General features: G+C 39.5%; 1 protein-coding gene across 1 annotated transcript in view; it reads right to left on the bottom strand.

The window, feature by feature from the left end:
* TRIM24 (tripartite motif containing 24) overlaps positions 1-22,201 on the bottom strand; it is a 66,649-nt gene that overhangs the window by 7,814 nt on the left and 36,634 nt on the right. Inside the window, exons 5-15 of the mRNA XM_054842660.1 lie at positions 21,604-21,720; positions 20,350-20,464; positions 19,495-19,641; positions 16,736-16,853; positions 13,153-13,418; positions 12,341-12,505; positions 9,444-9,623; positions 6,862-7,003; positions 3,429-3,501; positions 1,874-2,042; positions 1,009-1,322 (exon numbers count right to left, since the gene is read on the bottom strand). Of these exons, the coding sequence (XP_054698635.1) occupies positions 1,009-1,322; positions 1,874-2,042; positions 3,429-3,501; positions 6,862-7,003; positions 9,444-9,623; positions 12,341-12,505; positions 13,153-13,418; positions 16,736-16,853; positions 19,495-19,641; positions 20,350-20,464; positions 21,604-21,720 (1,806 nt within the window). The remainder of the gene's footprint in view (positions 1-1,008; positions 1,323-1,873; positions 2,043-3,428; positions 3,502-6,861; positions 7,004-9,443; positions 9,624-12,340; positions 12,506-13,152; positions 13,419-16,735; positions 16,854-19,494; positions 19,642-20,349; positions 20,465-21,603; positions 21,721-22,201) is intronic.

Genomic DNA, 22,201 nt, shown 5'->3' on the forward strand with positions numbered 1-22,201 from the left:
GTTCATTAGTTTAAGTGCTTACTGTAATTTTACTGGGTTTTGCTCATGGCACAAAGCTGTAACATAGTATCATTTTATTTAAAAAAAACCAAAAACAAACTGTAATTTGAAGTTTCAAAAGGTAAAAGAAACATTTTTAGGTGACATTTCTAGTGACATTTTAAAAAATAGATATGAACAAGCATACTTCTGCAAGCAGAGTAGCACAGAGATGATCAATGTACTAAAATAAATTGCTATCCAAATGTTTTATACCAGCAAACTATGCTGATATTTAATAAGAAAACCTAATATTTATAAAAGCATTAAACAATGAACATGTTATGACAGATGTTTTTATCCTTTAATACTAATAAGCTTATTGCATGGCACTTCCAAATTGGAACATTGCAAAATGCCATTTATTTTAATCAAAGACACTAATTCCAGAAGCAAATGCCAGTAATGCTTATGACAACAACCTACTTAAGACTGTATTTTTAAACTCAAGAAATTGAGTAGTTGTTTTGTAACAGTCAATCAAGAAAGCCTATTGCTTGTTTCAACGTTGAACAAGATGTTACAAAGATGTCAATCACTACATCCCATGCTTGGAGTGTAGCCATGTTTAGCACTATAGTAAATAATATATTTAACACTATATTAGCTTAGATTAAGTTTTTTTATTATTATTAAAGAAGTGTAAATCTTTTATGTCATCCCTAAAACATTTTATGACAGATTGGTAATTCTGTGGCCCAATTTTAATAACAGATGCCCTGGATATAAGTGATGTTGCTTAATTGTCATGTAAGTGAAGAGTTCTATTATTGTGGCTGCAAATCTGTAAAGTTAAACTGGAGGTTCAACACAAATTCAAATGTTCGCCAATTAATAAAACCTCTGAATTCAAGACTTCAAAGATGACACTGCTTCCTTCGAGGCTGAAACTTCTTGCACTGGGTTTCACAATACAAAACTTAAGTCTTTCAATGCAAGTTTAGATGGAATTGAAGCGGTGATAATTACCTTGGAAAGCTCATCAATGTAGGGACATGACAAGAAAGATGGAATACTTTGGGACACTTCTCACAGCAAAGGAGCTCCCCTCCATTTTGACATACAGCACACCAATCTTCATTGGGATCATCCTCTTTTCTGCCCTCCCCGACATGGGACGGGCCTATCCACCCTGTCTTCCCACCGGATGCATTCTCCTGCAGCATCCCTGGCTGATCGTCTGTGCTGTCCGGTGCATCTGTTCTTAAGACAGCTTCATCAGAAGTGGAATTATGATTGCTATCTAACAGCAACGAAGTAAGTATGCTTCTTGAAAAGGTGGCCTGTAAGAAGAAACAAAGGAAGCCAGATTATAATATTTTTGTGAATTTACGTGACTAACAACAAATAAACTGACCAGAATAACAAATTCATATGCAAGCAGCCACACACCTTGCAACATGCATGCAAAAATTACTATCATCTTATAGTGTCAGGCAACTAGATACAAGAAATTAGCTTGAAAAGCTATTTACTGCTCCACTAATAAAAACCTAATTTCTGATGCCCCAAAAGTCTAGCAACCTTATTTGTGTATATTAGTGCACTGTGATTAGAAACACTTCCTAGCGCCACATGAAAATTTGATGTTTGCAAGCTATTTCCTGCCTTCCCAGGTTTTCAATGGATAAAAGCAGTCTGACAGCACCAGTTAATTAATTGAATTGGCAGCAGAGCTAGTCTGATTTTGAGTTTCACCTCTTCCTTTTATTTAGCATTTTAGTTTTCCCCTGAGAAAGTCCCCAACAGAACATTAGTAAATTATTTCATTCCCCATAAATGCAAAATACCCTCCAGTAAAGAGAAAGGAGATCTTTATAGCTGTTAATATTACATTCCGAGGCCGCGATTCCTCATCCGTTTCTTGCTTCACTATAACAATTGGGAAATCAAAGTTCTCATTTGGTGCACTTGACTCCTGTTTAATTCTGATCGGCTCCAACATAACAACTGGGACTTTGTGTGTAGAATCAGCTCCTGGTGGCCTGCTGGAGGAGCCAGAACTGTAAATGACACAAAAAGGTAGGAAAAAAAGGAAATTAAGAGTCAGAACTGGATGCCTTTATACACTGATGCTTTCTGAGACCTCAGGATGCTAATCCATTTTGCTTCTTTGAATCCCGAGGACTACAGTACTACTTCTATAGAATACAACATCCAAGTTTATTTCATTTCATGTATATTGAAAAGGCATTACAAAAAGGGAAAATTTTAATGACGTAGTTCCAGAACTAGAGAATTACTCATGGTTTTACTTCCCATTAGTGCAAGATTTGCAAATAATGTCTGTTTCTTTTAGGTCATACACAAAAAAGAACTCCCACTGAACATTAATCCACTTCGGAGGAGATGCAGCTGTATTTTGGGGAAGGCCGGTGTTTCTCCAGAGCTGAACTGATCATTCTAAACCACACAAGTGAATAAGCCAGATAAGACACTTATTTACATTATCTGTGAAGAGTTTCTTACAGCCTTGCAGCTTTACCAAAACTGGTCCCCACTTTTAGAACTAGATCTGTCTTTTTTCATTTGTTTATAGCTATAATAGGATAAGAATGGACAAACTCAAGCATTACCAGCTTATTATTGTTTTTAATAATAATGAACATTTTTAAATCTAACAAAATGAAATCAAGCAGCAGCAGCTAGAATCACATTTTTTAAACGCAAGTAAAAGACTCTTCAGACAAACATTTAAGTATTTCACAAGCATCCTTCACAGAATTTACCACGTAAATGGAAGAGTAAAAAGTATCCTATACTAAAAAGCATCTGCATTTCCAATTCAAGTAGGATGAATGTCATCTGATTTTTCTCTGCATGAAAAATTAATCTCATGTCAGATGTATGCTCTAATTTACTGGAACACATTAATGGGTCTGCACTCTTCAAACAACATTGTGTAAATCTGTTTGTTCATTAATATTCCATCACTAAGGAATAAAAACATTTGTGTAGACTCTCAGTAGATATCTAGTGCTCACTTAACTAACTGTATTATGGCAGAAAAAATTCTCAATAATCCTCTTTGTAACATCAGTTCCTTAAATCTAAACTCATTTATAGTTTCATGAGGACTTTCAATATGCAACTTTTTCCTTTAGCTGATTTTTCTGAGTTTAAAACCTAATTTAGAATTGGCATTCTTTTAATAACGCCAACCTTGCCATCATTTACAGAGTTAATACATTTTTAGATGTGCTATTAATATATTACAAATTAAATTACTACTTTTAGAATGCAAAGAGTGCTGTGATAACCATCAGGCCTGGCCTGTTAACAGAGAAGGTGAGGCAAATTGACTTCTATATGCATTAATGTGAGAAGAGACCGAGGCATGTTCTATGGAGTTGGAAGTTACATTTTCTTCTTTCCCACTCTTTCCTTACCTCTCCCTGCTCCCAACACTGGAGGCACTGGGTGAACGAATTGGAGGGTGTATGTTTGTCACACTGACTCCTCCTAGGATAGAATAAGCAGATGAGAACAAAAACACAAGTCTGCGCCGAGTCTGAGATGCAACTCAGAGAAGCACACAGGTTTTGGGGGAAAATTCTCCTGCAGTGTCATTTATTTAACCCACATCTCATTTAATACAAATTCATGAGAGGGTAAGAAGCATGGGATAATAGAAAGAAGAACTAAAAAGGGGCCCATTGCATGTGAGGATGCTGATGGGTCAGTACCTTTGCCTGGCTGACCGCTCCACTTGATCACTGCAGTTTGTTTTGTCTTACCTTATGTGCTGGTTTTGAGTGGGGTGGAGTTATTTTTTTCCATGGTAGCTAGCACAGGCTTATGTTTTGCATTTGTGCTGAAAACAGTGTTGATAATTCAGGGATGTTTTCATTACTGCTGAGCAGTGCTTACACAGAGCCAAGGCCATTTCTGCTTCTCACACCACCTCACCAGTGAGCAGGCTGGGGGTGCGCAAGGAGTTGTGCACAAGGGACAGCTGACCCCAACTGACCAAAGGGATATTCCATACCATATGACATCATGCTCAGCATATAAAGCTGGGGGCAGAAGGAGGAAGGGGGCAGCAGCGTTCGGAGTGATGGCATTTGTCTTCCAAAGTAACCGTTATGTGTAACGGAGCCCTGCTTTCCTGGAGATGGCCGAACACCTGCCGGCCAATGGGAAGCGGTGAACGAATTCCTTGTCTTGCTTTGCTTGTGTGCGCGGCTTTTGCTTTACCTATTAAACTGTCTTTATCTCAACCCATGAGTTTTCTCACTTTTACCTTCCCAATTCTCTCTCCCATCCTGCTGGGGGGTAGTGAGTGAACAGATGTGTGGTGCTTAGTTGCCAGCTGGGGTTAAACCACAACAGCCCTTTTTGGCACAAAATGTAGGGCTCAAAGGGTTTGAGATAATGACAGATTTGATTGGAATGTGCTAGATCAAATTTATAGCTGTTATTGCTGTTTAGGTAGTAACTGGCAGGCTCCTGTGCTTGCCATGGGGCTTGCTTGCCTTACTGTATAGTAGAGTCCAGTGCTCATTAGCATCTGCTTTTTGCTTTTGCTGCTCGTTGTAGTGCTGTGCTGCGCCCAGGAACATTTTGATAACAGCAATGACAATGCACCTGGGCTGGCAGATGGCCAGGGCATCGCTCCTGTACTGGACAGGCTGCAACTCCTGTGTGCACTCACATCGAAAAGACTGTGACCTGTGGACAAATCCACACCAAAGCAGGTACATCTCAAAGCACCTGTGGCCATGGTTATGTCCATCCTGCAGCAGGTATACTTCTGAAAGGAATGTGGCCCAAGGGTAAGTCCACACTGGAGAAGGTACACCTCAAAGCATCTGTGGCTGTGCATGAGGTGATGCTGGAGCACCTCAAAGCACTGGCCATGGACAAGCCCATGACAGAGCAGGTACTGCCTTGGAGGGACTGCAACCATGGGTAAGGCCATGTTGGAGCAGGTTCATTCCTGAAGGGACTGTGGCTGTGAGCAAGGCCACGCTGGAGCAGACAGACCTCAAAGATAAGTGTATGCTGCAGCAGGTATACCCCTGGAGAGACTGTGGCTCATAGATAAGGCTCCACTTGGAGCAGGTACCCCTCTAAGGGACTGCAGTCTGTGGCTAATGTCAAGCCATAGCAGGGGAGGAGTTCATTGCAACGTTAAACGCTATAATATGTCCCAAAGGGATCGGGGTGGAGACTGTAATGGAAATACCTTTAACCCATGATTTGAGATGCATGTTATGGGAATTACTGTAGCGGGAACCACCTGAACCAATGGAGGACAAGCCTTACAAGAAGCAGTGCGAACGCAGCTGTTGACCTGACCTGAGCTGGCTTTGGTGCCCAATAACTCCACGCAACAGACTACCTCTCCTGTTCTGAATGACCACCATAACAGATGGAGCCCAAAGTCATGGGCTAAATGAACTCAGTAGACATTTTGTGGGCATTTTATGGACACTTTACAAGACTGGTCCATAGGGGGAATGATATCTGTGTATTATATCAAAGGATGAAAACGGGAGTGGTGGTTAATGAGGATGTATTGGATAGTGTAGGACCTGAGCATGACATAAATGGTATGGAATTAGGAGTGGAGAATGTGCTGGTTTTGACTGGGAATAGAGTTAATTTTTTCCATAGTAGCTGGTAGGGGGCTACGTTTTGGATTTGTGCTGGAAACAGTGTTGATAATACAGAGATGTTTTTGTTACTGCTGACCACTATTTACACAGAGTCAAGGACTTTTCTGCTTCTCATACTACCCTGATGCGAAGTGGTACATTAATTCCTTGTTTTGCTTCGCTTGTGCGCACGGCTTTTGCTTTACCTATTAAACTGTCTTTATCTCAACCCACGGGTTTTCTCTTCTACCTTTCCCATTCTCTCCTCCATCCCACCATGGGGGGAGTGAGCAAGAGGCTGCATGGTGCTTAGTTGCCAGCTGGAGTTAAACCATGACACCTTATTAAATTCTAGCAGATCTCAGAGGAGATCTTCTAGGAAACTTTAAGCCAGGTAAGCTGGCAAGTAGGAAGAGGTCTGGGGGCCAGATATGAAAGAGACCAAAGGTCTGGGGACCAGATAGCTGAAAGATTTGTGAAGCACATTTTTGCTGAGCATTGGTCCTGAGAAACCAGAGTGGGCTGTCCATGCTGTCTGCGAATGCATCATCCACGCGTCTCAGCTGATCTGCCCAAGTGCGTGAATGCCACACAAGTGCATGACGGTTGGGAATTCACGCTCACATAGACTCACTACAGGTCAGATCAGGAAATGGGAGTAAGAAGCAGTGGCTGATTGCCACCAGGCATGGTGACAGAAATCCCCTGGGTCCTCCAAGTCCACCAAATTTAGCTATCCATAACAATAACTTCTCTGGTCAACCTGTGTCAGTGCTGCACTACCCTTCCAGTGAGAAAGATTTCTCATAACCAAATTGAACTTCCCAACTCACCATTTGTAACCACTGTCTCCTGTTACATTGTATCTTGCTTTTTCAAATACTTGTCTCCCACCACAGCTTTAGGTTTTAATTTGGTGTACCCCTAAGAGCGCCACTTTTCTATGGCTTTCTATGCAATTTACTAACATCTGCTATGTTTTTCCCTCCCTGTTTTTAAGATCCCACTACTTACTTTTGTTCAACAATCATTTTGTACAATGATAAAATATTGTCTCAACTTTACCTCCTACTAGGGTTTCTACATCTTTGCCTTCATTTTCATATTTCTCATCTTTGATATAAAATAGAAGTACCTAATTCTAGTATCAGTGTTATCATTGTCACCTTAGATTTTTCCATTACACCACTTAAAACAGAAAATTGCACCACATTCCAATTACCTGAAAGGCCTGGCGATGGTGATGGCACCGATGAATTTGGTGACTGCACAGTTCTGTTTGAAGGGGGTTTTGGCTGATTCTGCTCCGTAGTGCCATCCTTCCTTACAACGTTATCCAGTGTGATGTTTCCTGAACAATCAATCTAATGGTAGGGAGGAGAGGGGAAGCAGTTACAGTGTGTGCATGACACACAACACAACAAACCCAAAAAAACCAACAAAATAACCACCCCATGCTTCTGCCATACTGTTATTTTGAAGGTGAAGATCAAAATGCATTTCACCTAACTTCAGCCATCCAAAAAGTGAGGTGGTTGCTTTAAAACAGGTCATCTTGCTTTCTCTAAAAAGAACAGAAATGGCCAAATCCAGACAGTGCTTCATTTTAAGATCAGATGATACTATAAGTGCCAATTTTTCTCCATCTGCTACAAAGAAGGCTTACATCAGACAGGTAGCTTTCACACGTTGAAGTATGAGATGAATTTTTATCTCCACACCTTCTTTTGAAATGCTCATGTTATATCCTCTAAAAAAAGATAACAAGCAATACACGAACTACCCATTAATTCACTAGTGTTTAGCAGTACTGGAAGAACCTCAAGGGACACTCAATTCCATCTGTCCCACATACCTTCTGGGTGGGGGCCATTGTGCTGGTTTTGGCTGGGACTGAGTTAATTTTCTTCATAGTAGCTGTTATGGGGCTGTTTTGGATTTGCGCTGAAAACAGTATTGATAATACACAGATGCTTTGGTTATTACTGAGCAGTGCTTACACAGAGTCAAGGACTCTCATGTCACCCTACCAGCGAGTAGGCTGGGGGTGCACAAGAAGTTGGGAGGGGACACAGCTGGGACAGCTGACCCAAACTGACCAAAGGGATATTCCATACCATATGATGTCATGCTCAGCATATAAAGCTGGGGGAAGGAGAAGGAAGGGGGAACATTCGGAGCAATGGCGTTTGCCTTCCCAAGTAACCGTTACGTGTGACAGAGCCCTGCTTTCCTGGGGATGGCTGAACACCTGCCTGCTGATGGGAAGGGGTGAATGAATTCCTTGTTTTGCTTTGCTTGTATGTGCGGCTTTTGCTTTACCTATTAAACTGTCTTTATCTCAACCCATGAGTTTTCTCACCTTCACTCTTCTAATTCTCCCCCCAATCCCACTGGGAGGGAATGAGCGAGCAGCTGCCTGGTGCTTAGCTGCTGGCTGGGGCAAAACCATGACAGCCATGCATATTGACTCAAAATGCAAACAGCAAACCAACACTTGTTCTTTCCACCCACAGCCAGGCCAGACAACTGAACTCTGTTTTAAGGGCTCCCAATTTACCATTCTAACTTTCTGTAAAAATTACACATTCTGGTTTGATAAAGAAATGAGCTTTTGAAATGTTAGTTTTTCTGCTACTCTTAAGATCACATTTGATAAGAAAATAGGTCACCTTGGTATCAGTTTTCTCAATCATCCAGACTCCTCACAAATCCACTGGTATCAACTACATTGACCACTGAAATTTCTATTTATAAGCTAGACTTATTCAAAGTGGACGCAGAAGCCTCTGCTATGTCAGCATATTTACAGTGATTTGGGTCATGTATCTCAATAGCATAAACTTAACCATATACAAGTAGAAGAGTTCATAATAATACTGTGCACAAAAATCAGTATGCTAAAAAGTCTCTCAGACTCAGTAGTTTTATGATCATGTTGTGTAGTTCACCTTTTAAGCCTGACAGATACTGTGATTCTGTACTCTGTGTACTCTATTTAAAAAAACACTTTTATCTGAGAGTTAATTGGTGAGAACAACAGACGGGTGGGAGAAACAGGGAGTAATAGCAAGTTATGACTAGAAAACCATGACATTTCAGATATCTACAAGTCTTTGGCCACAAAAATAGGCTCGGCAGTTATTTGAAAGAATAAAGTCATCTGACTAAAACTCAATAGCTCTAATGTGGCCCTCTGACAAACCCGTACCTATCAGAAGAAACTATGAAAGAGATGTTGAGAAGCTTAAGAAAAGATGATCTTATAAAGGTCATTCTATCACCTGCTCACAGGCATGTTAGAGGATATATGAATAAAAGAAGTACCAAAAGGAAAAGATATAAGGAATATATTCAGTATAGCAACAATTAATACCTACCTAAGATAGCCCTTTCAATGAGTTAAGAATATTTTTAAAAAATGTTAAAAATTTACCAGAAATACCATCAGCAAAGCAGTGCTATCTATGGACACTGGTAAATGAAAGCTAAGCTAAGCTAACTCATTTTTGTTAGTAACACTATGAGGGGTGGGGGGGGAAATATGCCGCATCCAAATAAACAAGTCCAATTACAATTACAACCCGCAATGTTATTTTTCTTAGTTGTCCTAACAGCTGTCTCCCAGAACAGTTATGAATATTGCCAGCAACACATAGGCAATTCTGCATTGTTGTTTTCTGGAACTGTCTCATTTTGACAAACAGAGGAAGAATTTCAGTCTAAAAGGCTTCTACTTTTCACGAACATTAAGACTTACTTCAAAATAGAGTCCATAAAACATTGCTCTTATGTTACACTTACGTCAGGAAGAGACGGCAGATTGTAGGAGCTACCCACTGGAGAATTCAAATCTATCACGGGGGGACCATATGTCTTCCCATCACATCCCACAGCACTAGTGACTGTAGGGCTGGAGGGAGTAGACGATGTGCTGCTGGCAGTTGAAAGGGCAGTTGAAGTTTGTCCACTACCGATCTGCCACTAAAAAGGAAAAACGATAATCACAATTCAGCATTATTTTCCAAGAGATCACATCTACTGGATATACTGGTTCTAACTCAGCAGTTAAACAAGCAGCTTAGTCCAGTAAGCAGAATTCAAACATAAAAACCTGATTTACTCTGAAGCTACCTAATTTCAAGAACCAATCTTACAAGACAAGGGAAGATGACAAGGAGTTGAAAACTATGAATAGAAGAAATGAATGTGAATTCTTAAATGCAAAGCTGTATCTCAATGTTAAGTATCTATTAATATTTCACACTGCATTGACAGTGTTGTGGGAGAAATATAACAGTTTTAGTGAAAAAAAAAAAAGCATTACAGATAATAGGCTGGATGCACAACTGCTCCAGTGCTTTATTAAGTAAATAGCTATAGCGTCACTTGGACGCCATCAACTATTTGATGTTGTGCTTCCCTTAAGAACTTAAAGTGATTAAGAATTTGAAATGCTGATTGGATCTCCACCCACATATATGTTTAACAGCATGACATGAAGTGCACGGTCAAGTCAGACTAAATTTCTTTCTCATTCAGACATATGCAGTTTTCAATGACTTTAATGGAATTTCATGGTAACTGTAGGCAAAATTTGACTCTACTCAATTCCTTTTTAGTCAGTCATTCTATTTACTGGTTTCTAGTTTCAGAAAGCCATTACTAGATAATGAAAATATCTGAAAGAAAGGCTTGCAGATGGGCCAATCTTCAGAGAAACAGAATAGAAGTGACATCGTTTTTGTTACTACAGGTTCTCTTAGATATTGTACAGCTTTCTTCAGGTTAGTTGAAATTAGTTGTCTGACATCATAAGCATTGCAAATATGAATGGTATTACTCCACTTCTGAGGTCACAGATCAGATTAATTTGATTTTTCCCTGCTTACCTCTAGTGACGTGATTTTCTCTTTCCTTCCACATACACAACTATTCATGTGTTAACATGCTTTTTAATAAAAAATTATTTGCCTTCCTGAGTGTGTTGGGTTTTGTGTGGCAAGGTTTTGGTAGCGGGAGGGGCTACAAGGGTGGCTTCTGTGAGAAGTTGCTAGAAGCTTCCCCTGTGTCTGACAGAGCCAATGCCAGCCGGCTCCAAGATGGACCCGCCCCTGGCCAAGGCCGAGCCAATCAGCGCCTCTGTGATAACATATTTAAGAAGGAAAACAAAAGAGTTAAAGGAAACTTTTGCAACCGGAGAGAGGAGTGAGAAGATGTAAGAAACTCTGCAGACACTAAGGTCAGTGAGGAAGGAGGGGGAGGAGGCGCTCCAGACATCAGAGCAACGATCCCCCTGCAGCCCGTGGTGAAAACCATGGTGAGGCAGGCTGTCCCCCTGCAGCCCATGGAGGAAGGATGAGGGGGTGTAGAGATTCCACCTGCAGCCCGTGGAGGACCCCATGCTGGAGCAGGTGGAGGCACCTGAAGGAGGCTGTGGCCCGTGGGAAGCCCACGCTGGAGCAAGTCCGGGCCGGACCGGTAGACCCATGAAGAGGGGAGCCCATGCCAGGGCAGGTTTGCTGGCAGGACTTGTGACCCTGTGGGAGGGACCGCACGCTGGAGCAGTTTGCTCCTGAAGGTCTGCACCCCTTGGGAGAGACCCCATGCTGGAGCAGTCTGCTCCTGAAGGTCTGCACCCTGTGGGAGAGACTACGCTGGAGCAGTTCGTGAAGGACTGTAGCCCGTGGGAGAGACTCCATGTTGGAGCAGGGGAACGTTGAGAGGAGTCCTCCCCCTGAGGACAGAGAAGCGGCAGAGACAATGTGTGCTGAACTGACCATAACCCCCATTCCCTGCCCCCTGTGCCGCTGAGGGGGAGGAGGTTGAAGCCGGGAGCGAATTTGAGCCCGAGAAGATGGGAGGGGTGGGGGGAGGTGTTTTAAGACTTGATTGTATTTTCTCATTGCTCTACTCTGTTTTGCCTAGTAATAAATTAGATGAATCTCCTCTCTACATTCAGTCTGTTTTGCTCGTGACGGTAATTAGTGAGTGATCTCTCCCTGTCCTTATCTCGACCCAAGCCTTTTGTTATACTTCTCCTCCCCATCCTGCTGGGGGAGGGGTGAGTGAGTGGCCGCGTGGCACCCAGCTACCGGCTGGGCCTAAACCACGACACTGAGCATCTAGAAAACATCTGAAGTGTTTGCTTCTGCTCCAGTTCAACTGCTAATTAACTAGGTACTGATCAGTCTTACTCAGCAGAGGTCCCACAATTGTGCACTTTCTTTTTCTCTCCTCATCTGTCAAAGTTCAGATTTGGCATACTCTGGAAAACAGTGGCAGCTTTAGCTTTTAAGTCAATATTTTACCTGGTTCCTAGTGAAGTCACTAACCTCAAGGTGAATAGTGGCATTTTCTATTTTTAATATTTTGTCTATTCACTGATTGTAGTGTGCTGACCATGGCCATGTTACAGTTTATGTAAGTGGTCAGAAATCACAGTAATAGCAAACAAGAGAATTAAACACCTACACAGCACACACAATGGCTCACTTCTGTAATGCTTCAACTGCTTGGAACTGTCAAAAAGAAAGAAACTTGACAGTTATCTCATTAACAAAACTGTGGGTATCTTGTCATAGAGAAAAATGCAGTTTCTGTTCTAATTGAAAAGCACTCTAGAAACATAATATAAAAGATATAAAGCACTTTTGATGTTTTATTTCTACATGGCAAGTGAAAATGGAAAGAAACTCTACCTGTTTTATAGCTTGTTGTGCCAAGAATGCCATTTGCAATGGGTTGGGCTTTATTGCTTGCCTTGGCAGGTTCTGATTTTGGGGAAATCTCATCTGTTGTGCAGGAACTGCTGAACCATTGGACTTGGGGCTATGATTCTGAAAATGAATCAAGCGTGGAGGTGCCTGCATGAAAACAAACAATTCTGTAAGTTAGCTGGTAAAAATTTCTGGAACATTGAACAGATATCAAGTGGCCCTTTAAAACTTCTGAAACTCTTAACAAATTTGATGCAAACAAATAGTACCACACAATTTATCTGAATGAGCATGCAACACATTGATTTTTTTTTTTGGATAAACAAAACCTAGTAGATGATTTTAAATTATTCTGATACAATAAATGCAGATACATCACGAGTCAGTGAGAGTATGTCCAACTTTGACATTTATATGGGAGAACCAAAGAGTTTTATGCAAAAAAGCCTTGGAAAAAAATTGACAGATTCACTTTTTAATAATTTGAAAAAGATACAAAATATGTAGCTCCGCACTATATATGGCTGGACACCATATGATTTTATATTTTTTTTTAATGAATAAAAATAGGCTGAATGCTACCACACATTTTGCTGGAGAAGTGTAAAATGCCCATTCAATTCTAGGTAACGAAAATATTCCCTAACTCATTTACATAGCCATGTGCTAAAGATGAAGTTATCTGAAGTTATGTATCTAGACTTAATTTCTTTCTTTTATCTTAACTTTCTTTACTTTCTCCTTCAGTGCCATGGAAAAAAAGAGAGTCTTCTCTGGAAATAGTCATAACTTACGTGATGAGAAGCAGGAGGTTGCTGCATGGCTCCTGGCATTCTTGGATTTGGTAAACCTACTGGACCTGCTCTGCGTTGAGCTTGCTGTCTCTGAGCCATGACCTGTTGCTGCATGTGCTGGAGTCGGAGCTGAGCTAAGCTTATCTGTGTTGGGAACTTAGACAGCTGGTTTGAAGGTAAGCTGCCTGGTGGCTGTAAATTTGTTTCCATCACAGGGCTCTTGGGCATATGTGGTGGGGTTTCTTTATCTTCAATTACCAAAGAACCTGGTTTAAACAAAACAAATAAAATTACTATCACGAAATAATGCAGTTAGCAGAAATGCTATTTTTCACAATTGGTTCCTTTTATATCATGCAGTCATCATTCATTATTGTAATGTAAAGAATGGATAAACATGAGATAGAGGACTCCATTTATTTTGTTTGTTTCCCTGTGAAAAAAATGGTTGCATTTTATAGCAAACTGTCTTATGCTACAGTGTCCTCTATAAGGTGGGTTCTCCTAGGAAGGTGTCCTGGCCTTTCCAGAAGAGCACAGGAGCAAAGTTTCAATGGGAAAGAGTATCCTGATCCAAACATCTGATAAAAAGATCATGAACTGTATTATGAAACTTAAAGGTATTATGATCCCTTCTGGCCTCTGAGTCAATATCATGGAATACTCAGATGATACTCTCAGTTGCTACACGCCACCAATTCTAGGATGTGATGGACATCTCCAGGAGATGTTTTATCTCTCTCCACTGACTCAGAAAGAAATTTGACGAGACAGGTGACTTTTAGACATTAATGCTGGGTGAGAGATTTTATCTGAAGAGACACATAGCGTGATTAGTCTAGATGAATTCCAACTAGAACAGAGCTTGATTTGATTCAAGGGAATAGCACACTCTTTATACAGAGGACAAAAACACTTTTTTTTTTTTTTTTGCTAAAAGAGAGTCAAGTAGGGAAAGTTATGGTCCAAGACAGAGTTAAAAACTTCCAACGATCTGTGGAAGGTTGTGCAACAGCTTTTTAACACAAGTGTGAGATAGACACCTCATACTCCCTTCTCCCAGAGACTCAGGGCTGGTTCCCAGGATAGTTCACCTCATGACATGGGTACACCACATGACAGTTTGACAATCCCTGCTACAGCAGAACTTGAAATCACCCTCTGCCACTTCTCATATCCATCCATCAGTCTCTGTGGCTCCTGTGCAGTCCGACCTGGCTCATTTTGGGGTAGATTATCTGACGGATGAGGAAACTTCTTGCATTTTATATTCCTCTTTTTCATCCCAAGAGCTCTAGTCCCCTATCCGGACATAGGCACAGAGGGAGTCTAGGCCAACCAACATACTGTAGTGCAGAGCAGGGCAGAAAGCTATCATCAACAATACTATTTTCACGTTGACACTTGGTAATTTTGGTGTTGTAAACATTTCAATTATGATTCTACCACATCAGCCATTAACAAAAATATTAAATATGCTTTTAAGCAGAATGAAAAAACCTACCAACCTATTGCCTAATACCCTTTATTAAGCCTGTAATAGGTCTAGTCAATGTTTCCTATAAAGTGAGCAGAGAAAAACACAAGTGAATATTGTTTCCCATATATGGCTGTATGAAATATTTCACTACAGTCAGAATAGATCTGTTTTATTTTCTTTCTGTAGAAAAGGAATTACCTTGACAACAAATGGTATTGACTGTACTACAATTAACTGTCAAACTGATACCCCACTTCTATTCCAATCTCTCCAAGTCTAATGACATTTTCAAGTCTTTCCAGACTTAACATCTGTGGTATAAAGCCACTTTACTACAGAGAATGAGTCCCTTCCATTATTCTAGAAAATCATGGGTTACAATTTGTGGAATTAACACACTTTAAATGTATTTTATTTTCTTAAATACATTCTGAAATCCATGACAGCTATCCTATTAGTGTACAGATGTTATCACACAATCAGCAACAAGCAACCTGACTAGAATTCAAGTGATTCCCAAAGTAAATTCTTTCTTTACTCAGACTTTATTTTATTTTTCCTTTAGTGTTTCTTAAATTTGGTGTATCTACAGAAATTGAACATGTCTGATCATAAATGTAACAGCCTAAAGGTTGTGATTTCTGAAACTAGACAGATAAATATGATCTGGTTTTATCTATCACTTAAATAGATAAACTGCTACAAGAACTCCTGTGGTGATCTATACAGGTGCCATTTCTGTTGTAGCACTTCTCAGAATTTAAGGGAACATATGTCAACACCTCATTAAATAAACAGATTTAAAAAATTAAAAAAAAAAAAAAAGCAGCCCCAAAACTAAACACAAAAAAGCCCCCTCTTGACAAGCATCTTCTCAGTTTAGCAGCAGTTCACAGTTATCACCACACATCTTGACAGTTTGTTTCTGGAAACAAGAGATTCAGTTTTGATTCCTTTCCCCAAAAAATTGTTTACAAAGAAGGAAGTTGAAGAATTTCCCTGCTAACATCCAGTGTCCTGGTGTGTGGGGAAAGGAGCTTGTTTGCCATAAAAGCACTTTCCTTCTCCACCTTTGTAGAGAAACGTACACCTCTCTGTATATCTGTACAGCGGATTGCACTTTCTGATAAAAGGCAGAAAAGGTCCCACAAGTATCTCACAAAGCATTTTGCACATGACAAAAAACCCAAAATGCCCATCAAGCTAACAGTGGAGAGAGAAATGAAGCATGACAGCAGTCAACATCCTAAAAAGACCTCTAAGCTTCAATTCCTGCTGCTAAGCTGCTGAGTTCCTAGGATGCTTATCTCCATTAAACTCAGGCTTTCAGGCAATCACACAAGCAGGCTACCTGCAAAGCTTCCAGGTTCTGGGATTCACCAGTATCATAAAACCCTAGCGACTTATAGCTGTAAGAAAATTTGTAAAGAGCAGTTTGGAGACCAGGTAAAAATCTATTAGGATAATGAAGATGAAGTACATTTGCAACTCTGCTAAAAACATGTTTTCTCCTGAATTCCACCCCACAACTTCAGGAAAGACAATCTAAAATCCAGACAACTCTCAAAAAGCGGTGTTCTCTTCTCTATTCTCCTGTTTTTCTTTGGCATTCTTCCATTCCCTTCATCTCAGTTCTCCAAGGCTTACTGTTCAGCATGACAAGGGAGCAAACAGGGGTTCTTGAACATGTTATGCTGCTGCTATGGGTTTCAGCTTGGCAAGATGGGATTGAAGGAGAAGAAAGGGCTGGAAGATGCCAAATGAGGCTGACTTCTGGAATCTTTTCTTAGGATGCAAAGTAGTGTTATAGATTGTGTTCCTTGTTTCAGAAGCCAAAAGGCATCTGTATTGCCCAGGAAACTCAAAGCTGCTACTCTCACCATCACACATACCATTCAAGCCAGGTAAGTTTGTTAATATTTTATCATAAGTATTCATAAAAAATACTTTTTCCCATACAACACACTCTAAATGTCTTCTACAGGTAAGGAAATAAAGCTAACAAAGTAAACCGAAAAATGAATAGTGTATAGGCTATTTATCTTCACAAAAAGAAAGCTGCTTTCAAAATAGGATCAAAGGGCTAACGCAACTTTATCATACCTAGATTGAAAATATTTTGAGCCCAGAAACTAGGATCACAGTGAAACTGGATGGTATTGTTAGTCACTGGTGAAGCATCACACCTTGCTCGGAGAAGATACCGTAGTCGATATGTAATCTACAACAGGAACAAAACAAGACGTTATTCACTGGGGCCAGAGCCATGTATCTGAACAGCATAAAAAGTCTTAAAAAACCAAGCCAAACCAAAACAACACCCTCTCCCAAAAAAACAACAACAAAAACCCCCTGAACACGCCCCTAGAGAATTGAGGTGAAAGAGATAAATTTGTCCACGGTAGAAATGAAAGAGGTATTCTTAACATCTTTCCCTTATTCCTAAAGTAATTTTAAAAAGCAATCAACTACAGCATAAAGAAAATTAATTCTTCTCCCCTGTAGAAATACATATCTTTCCTCAAACTTGGTCATTACATTCAATGACTTGAACTACTTGCAAGTGAAGTACAGACTCACATAACCATAGTAGGGTTTTTTTTTCTCCAAAACCTATGATAGCCCATTCATTTTTCTTTCAAAGAAAAGTATCCCATCCTTTTGGCAACAAATATCATAAGAGGGAATTTTCCTTTGTAATAAATTTAAGTTTTCTTCAGAGAGCCAAAGAACAGATTTTATAAATTTTGTTTTTGAAAACTCTCAGATTCAAAGATATTTTCCGACTCTTCCAACTCTTTGGTTCCAAAGGACTTGACTATGATTACACAAGCAGAATACTCTATCAAATGCTCAGTATTTATCTAGTTCCTAGAAAGAAAATATTTTCTTGCAGTTGTTTCACTAGTAATATCTAACACTTGCACTAATTTTAGAACAACACACCACAGATACAGAAAAAACTTAAGAGTTCAACACTTATTTTTCTTGAATAATAGATTATTTCCTGGAAAAGTTCAAGAGACATACTTGGCAAAATCATCTTACCTGTTTAAAATGATACTAGTTATCTTTTACATAGGAATTTTATAAGACCTTCCAGTTTACAAGATTTTTCTTGCAATTTTAGGCAGGTCAGTTTTAGACCAGATACAAAAAACATTTAGCAAGACTTAAGGTTTTTTTTAATGACAATGGAAAATATGAAGTGCACTACTATTTTGAATATAGATATCCTAGGACTTCTGTGTACACTACCAGAATCAAGTATACTACACTATAGAAATTTTAGTCTTTTGTTCTGTCACCAATACTAGTTGCTCCATATATTCCTCCTATTGTGCACAAATATATATTGTAGATAAACTCATGACTAGACTAATTACCTCCTGCCAGTAATAGTGTAGCTACTAGTGCTTTGTTCGTGCCAGAGGACTAGGCTGGGAAACCTGTCTTCCTGCAAACTGTTTAGTGTGTTATTTCCCTGAAGTACAGACATTGCCTCCCAGCCGTAATTGTGCACTTAAGTCTGCTAGGTGTTCCTTCCTCCTAGTTTCAAATGGTTGGATATGCTGGAGCAGGTGTCTCACATGTTCCTCTGTGCATCACTGCTCAGGAACAGATTTTCCAGATGTCCGCAGACAGGGTAGGCACTCGACTCCCAGATAATACCAACTTTCAGCAAGAAAATCAGGAGCCTAAAGCTGATCTGTTCTTTTGAAAAATATTTCTCATTTGCTGAGGCTTTATGGGCTAGAAGGTCTTTTTCTTCAACTGCGTAATGTTTGTAAGATTAAGACTCCTGCAACGTAACTTGTTTTCTTACTCACATAGCAGAAGTCTTTGTGGCAACACTAAGCAATTATAAACAACATGACTCAGTTTGATGCCCTTTTTCTCTATTCAATTAAAAAATATGACTTGCTGAGACAGTATAAGGCAGGCCAAATGAATTTAACTACTTAAACCCAAGTAATATTCCACTATCTGCTATAACCTGCAGCATTTTAATGGATTAAAAAAACCCACACCACCAAAAACAACCCCAAAAGCAAACAAACAAAAAAACCCCAGTAGGTTCTCAACTAAGCAATAAGAAAATAAAACAAAAAATTTTGTGATCCAGTTATAGGAATTGGAAAAAAGGGATCTAGCATCTTTCCTCAACATTGCCACAGATTTCTGTTGTCAGGCTATTACAATCTAGTAACCTCTGGATGAATCATGGTCAGCTTTTTGTTTTTTACTTCAAGTCTTTTAGGTTTTCTGTTCATCATGAGCAGTCAGCTTAGTGAGAGCACATGCACTCGGATTGTGTTGTTATAGCATTGAAATACTTAGCTTCATAACTGTTTGCATGGACAAGCAAAAGCCTCAGCTTCGTTTTGATCAATTTTTGAAGACTTAGTGGAAGATGAGTCTGACAGCACAAAACATTAATTTTCACATTGAAATGCTGGATATCAGACTCTATGATATATAAATACCATCTTTCTCTAAACTCAGAAGCTGTAACAAGTACTGAAAAGAACCTCAATGATGATGTAGGGGACAACATTTTACCCAGTGGTTCATAGCCTCATGGTTTTCACTCCAGAGAAAAGGAGTTGTCCCTACTTCTGCAGATGTACAATAATTCTGTGGTGGCGTAACAGGAGAGAACCGTGACCAGACAGCTAAACTATTAGAAACACTCTGCATTTATGTTTGAGAGAAAACCATGAAAAATCATATACAAATATTCCAATTTAGAAAGTCATTTAAAAGTCTAACTCCCTAGTGTTAGTGACAAGTATGTGCGTGTGTATCTGCCTTAACTACAGTCTCTAAGTAAATGGAGAGGGCTATCTTTCTAACCTTACCAAGCGTTTGCTGTACAGTAGTGCTGTGCTGCTCCCACTGGAAACTGCCCATTTGGAAAAATTCATGACATGTTCCAGCTGTTTAGAGAGACCTGCCACTTCCTGTTGTTGCTGCAGAAGTTTCATCCGATGCTCTTTTGCCAGAGTCTGCAAGTAGAAAAGCAGTTCCAGTCAAAGGGTTCCATTTACAGTTAACAGGCATTAGCTTTCATATTTGTAATTCATAATGATCAAGTGGTTTCACTTAGCTCTTCTAAAAAGCACCCCTGTCCCCTGACTGCAGCTATCAGAGAAGTAAGTATATATTCATTCAAGATATCAGGACTTCCTGTGCAGATTCCCATTTTCGTGTGTGTGTGTGTGTGTGTGTGTGTGTGTGTGTATACATACAGACTTTTTAAAACACAATTGGAGGTAATATTTTTCCAGGTATCTACTCTAGACAATTCTCTCCTCTGATTTGTTATTGGACCCCCCGAATTTATGACAAAATTCTGATGGAAAGATTTTTCATGCATGACGTATAGAATTATGACTTGCAAAAGAAAGAGAAAGAAACTTTCTTGGAGAAAAACTGGGCTCAGAGATAGCCCAGATTCACAAAGCAGCGAACACAGATAATAATTACAAACAAAACAACCACCAACCACCCCCCAAAAAACCCAAACCTTCCTCCCCTCCTCCACCAAAACCCCACTTGGTCAAATGGCTTGTGTGGGACATCTCTCTACTATGGAATTGCAGTAGGACATGCACATGAGTCTAATGCTAGAAATGGATTTTATTTTAATGTGAATCCACTCAAAAAAATATTAGGACTGACATTTTTGTTTCTTATGACAGAAATGAAATTACCTCCAACTGATGCAGCAGAGCTTTTCCCTTTTTATTTATTTCTACCATCAGTGTAAATATGGCAACTTTAATATCCTGTTCCACCTGCTTTTGATTCTGATTCACTTCAAGAATTCTGTAAGTAGACAGTATAGAAAATAATATTCTTTAGCTCACAAGCCCACCCTCCAAATAGTATTTAACACCCCCCCCCACCCTGTTGCTGAGACTACAATATTTCTTGGTCATATGCACCAATTAATACATATACCATCAGACACTTATAGTCAGGAAAATTACTGGGAGAAATAGAGCAAGTACCAGTGACCTATGATAAAATTAATTAACTGGTGGCAAATCCTAATGCCCTAAGTCTGTAAAATTACTGACATCTTCCACTGACAAAAATTAAATGCTCATTGTAATTGAAATTCTTGATTTTTAATTGTCTGGCATATTTCTGGAACGGTCCATGGCAATCAAAACTGTTTAAGTCTAATTTCCATCTAAGGTAGAATAGCACTCCAGAAACAAAACCTATAAATATATTTTCTTATTTAGCTATTTCAACAATAGTGCTCAAACTTGTAACAGCAAAGATAACCTTAGAGTGTGAAAACCACTACTGCTACGATGCAAGGAGAATAACCACTTAGATGCAGCAAAAGAAGAGTGTCTGCTGTTTTGTTTTTCCATCTCCACCATCCTCAAAGAGAGGCAAAGAGAGAGGAAGAGTTCAAGTTGGACTCAGCATCCTGTACTGTGTTGAATCTTCCTGCTGAACTCTACTGCAGGAGCAGTTACACAGGCCTAGTGCAGCACACATTTTACAGATTTATTTTCCTCCTCGGTTTGTGAATAAAACCCCAAGCATAAAAGTATTACATAAATCTCCACATGTGTGTCACAAGCATTATGAAAACATGAGTCATAACCTTTCACTTTCTAAGAGAGATCTACATTAAGAAAATAAGTGTGCTGATGGTGGGGAAGAGCATAAGACTGCCTTCTACAGTCTTTATTGCATAAGCTGTTTTGTTGCACCCAAGCTGTTGCTGACCATTAAGTCCACAGGCTGAGTAGAAGTTACCTAACACAACGAAGTACATTAAACCAGAAACAGTCACTATGACAGACTGGAGATTTTAGAATGTCTCTTTCTGGAAGGATAAAAGGAGAGAGACACAAAATGCACTAATCTAAACATTTCGAAAAATTACAGTGTATATAAAGTTGCCCTCTGTGTCAGTTTTAACCTCAAAATCTGATACACACCTGTTTTGGATCTGCTTCCCTGTATACTTTATGTACTTAGTCTTCTCCATCAATTTGGTGATTAGTGTCTCAATGATCACCTTCTGGTTCTGAAAAGCTTCTTCTATAAACTGGTACCTGTAGTCAATAACAATGCAAATTTACACATGCAAAAGGTGCGATATACTTGCTAAAAAGCTGAGTGCCTTACAAAAGACTTCTTTAATTGAAGCAAGATGCTGCTCAAGTCCAGAATTTAACTGTCATCATGGAAGTATATGTCAGCAAATTCTGGTTTTATTTACAGTACATTTCCTGTAATTTATGTTTTAAGAATTACGATTTTCATCAATATGAAGGGATACTGCATGACCATAGCCCAATTTTAGCAAAAGAAAAATTAATGTTATGGTGTAGCCATCATTTTGTAAGTGAAAATGCATGTAAGCTATTACTTCATGCAAGATAAGGATGCAGAAACAGAACAAAGAAGAGAGACCGCTGAGTCAGTAGAAGTCAGCAACAGTTTAAATCAAGGAACTGAAATCATCAACAATTTGAGGGGAAAAAGAGGTGGCACATTCTGAAAGGGATATAAATCCTAAGAGAAGAAGAAATG

Source organism: Grus americana, chromosome 1, assembly GCF_028858705.1.
Source record: "Grus americana isolate bGruAme1 chromosome 1, bGruAme1.mat, whole genome shotgun sequence".
Taxonomy (NCBI): Eukaryota; Metazoa; Chordata; class Aves; order Gruiformes; family Gruidae; genus Grus; species Grus americana.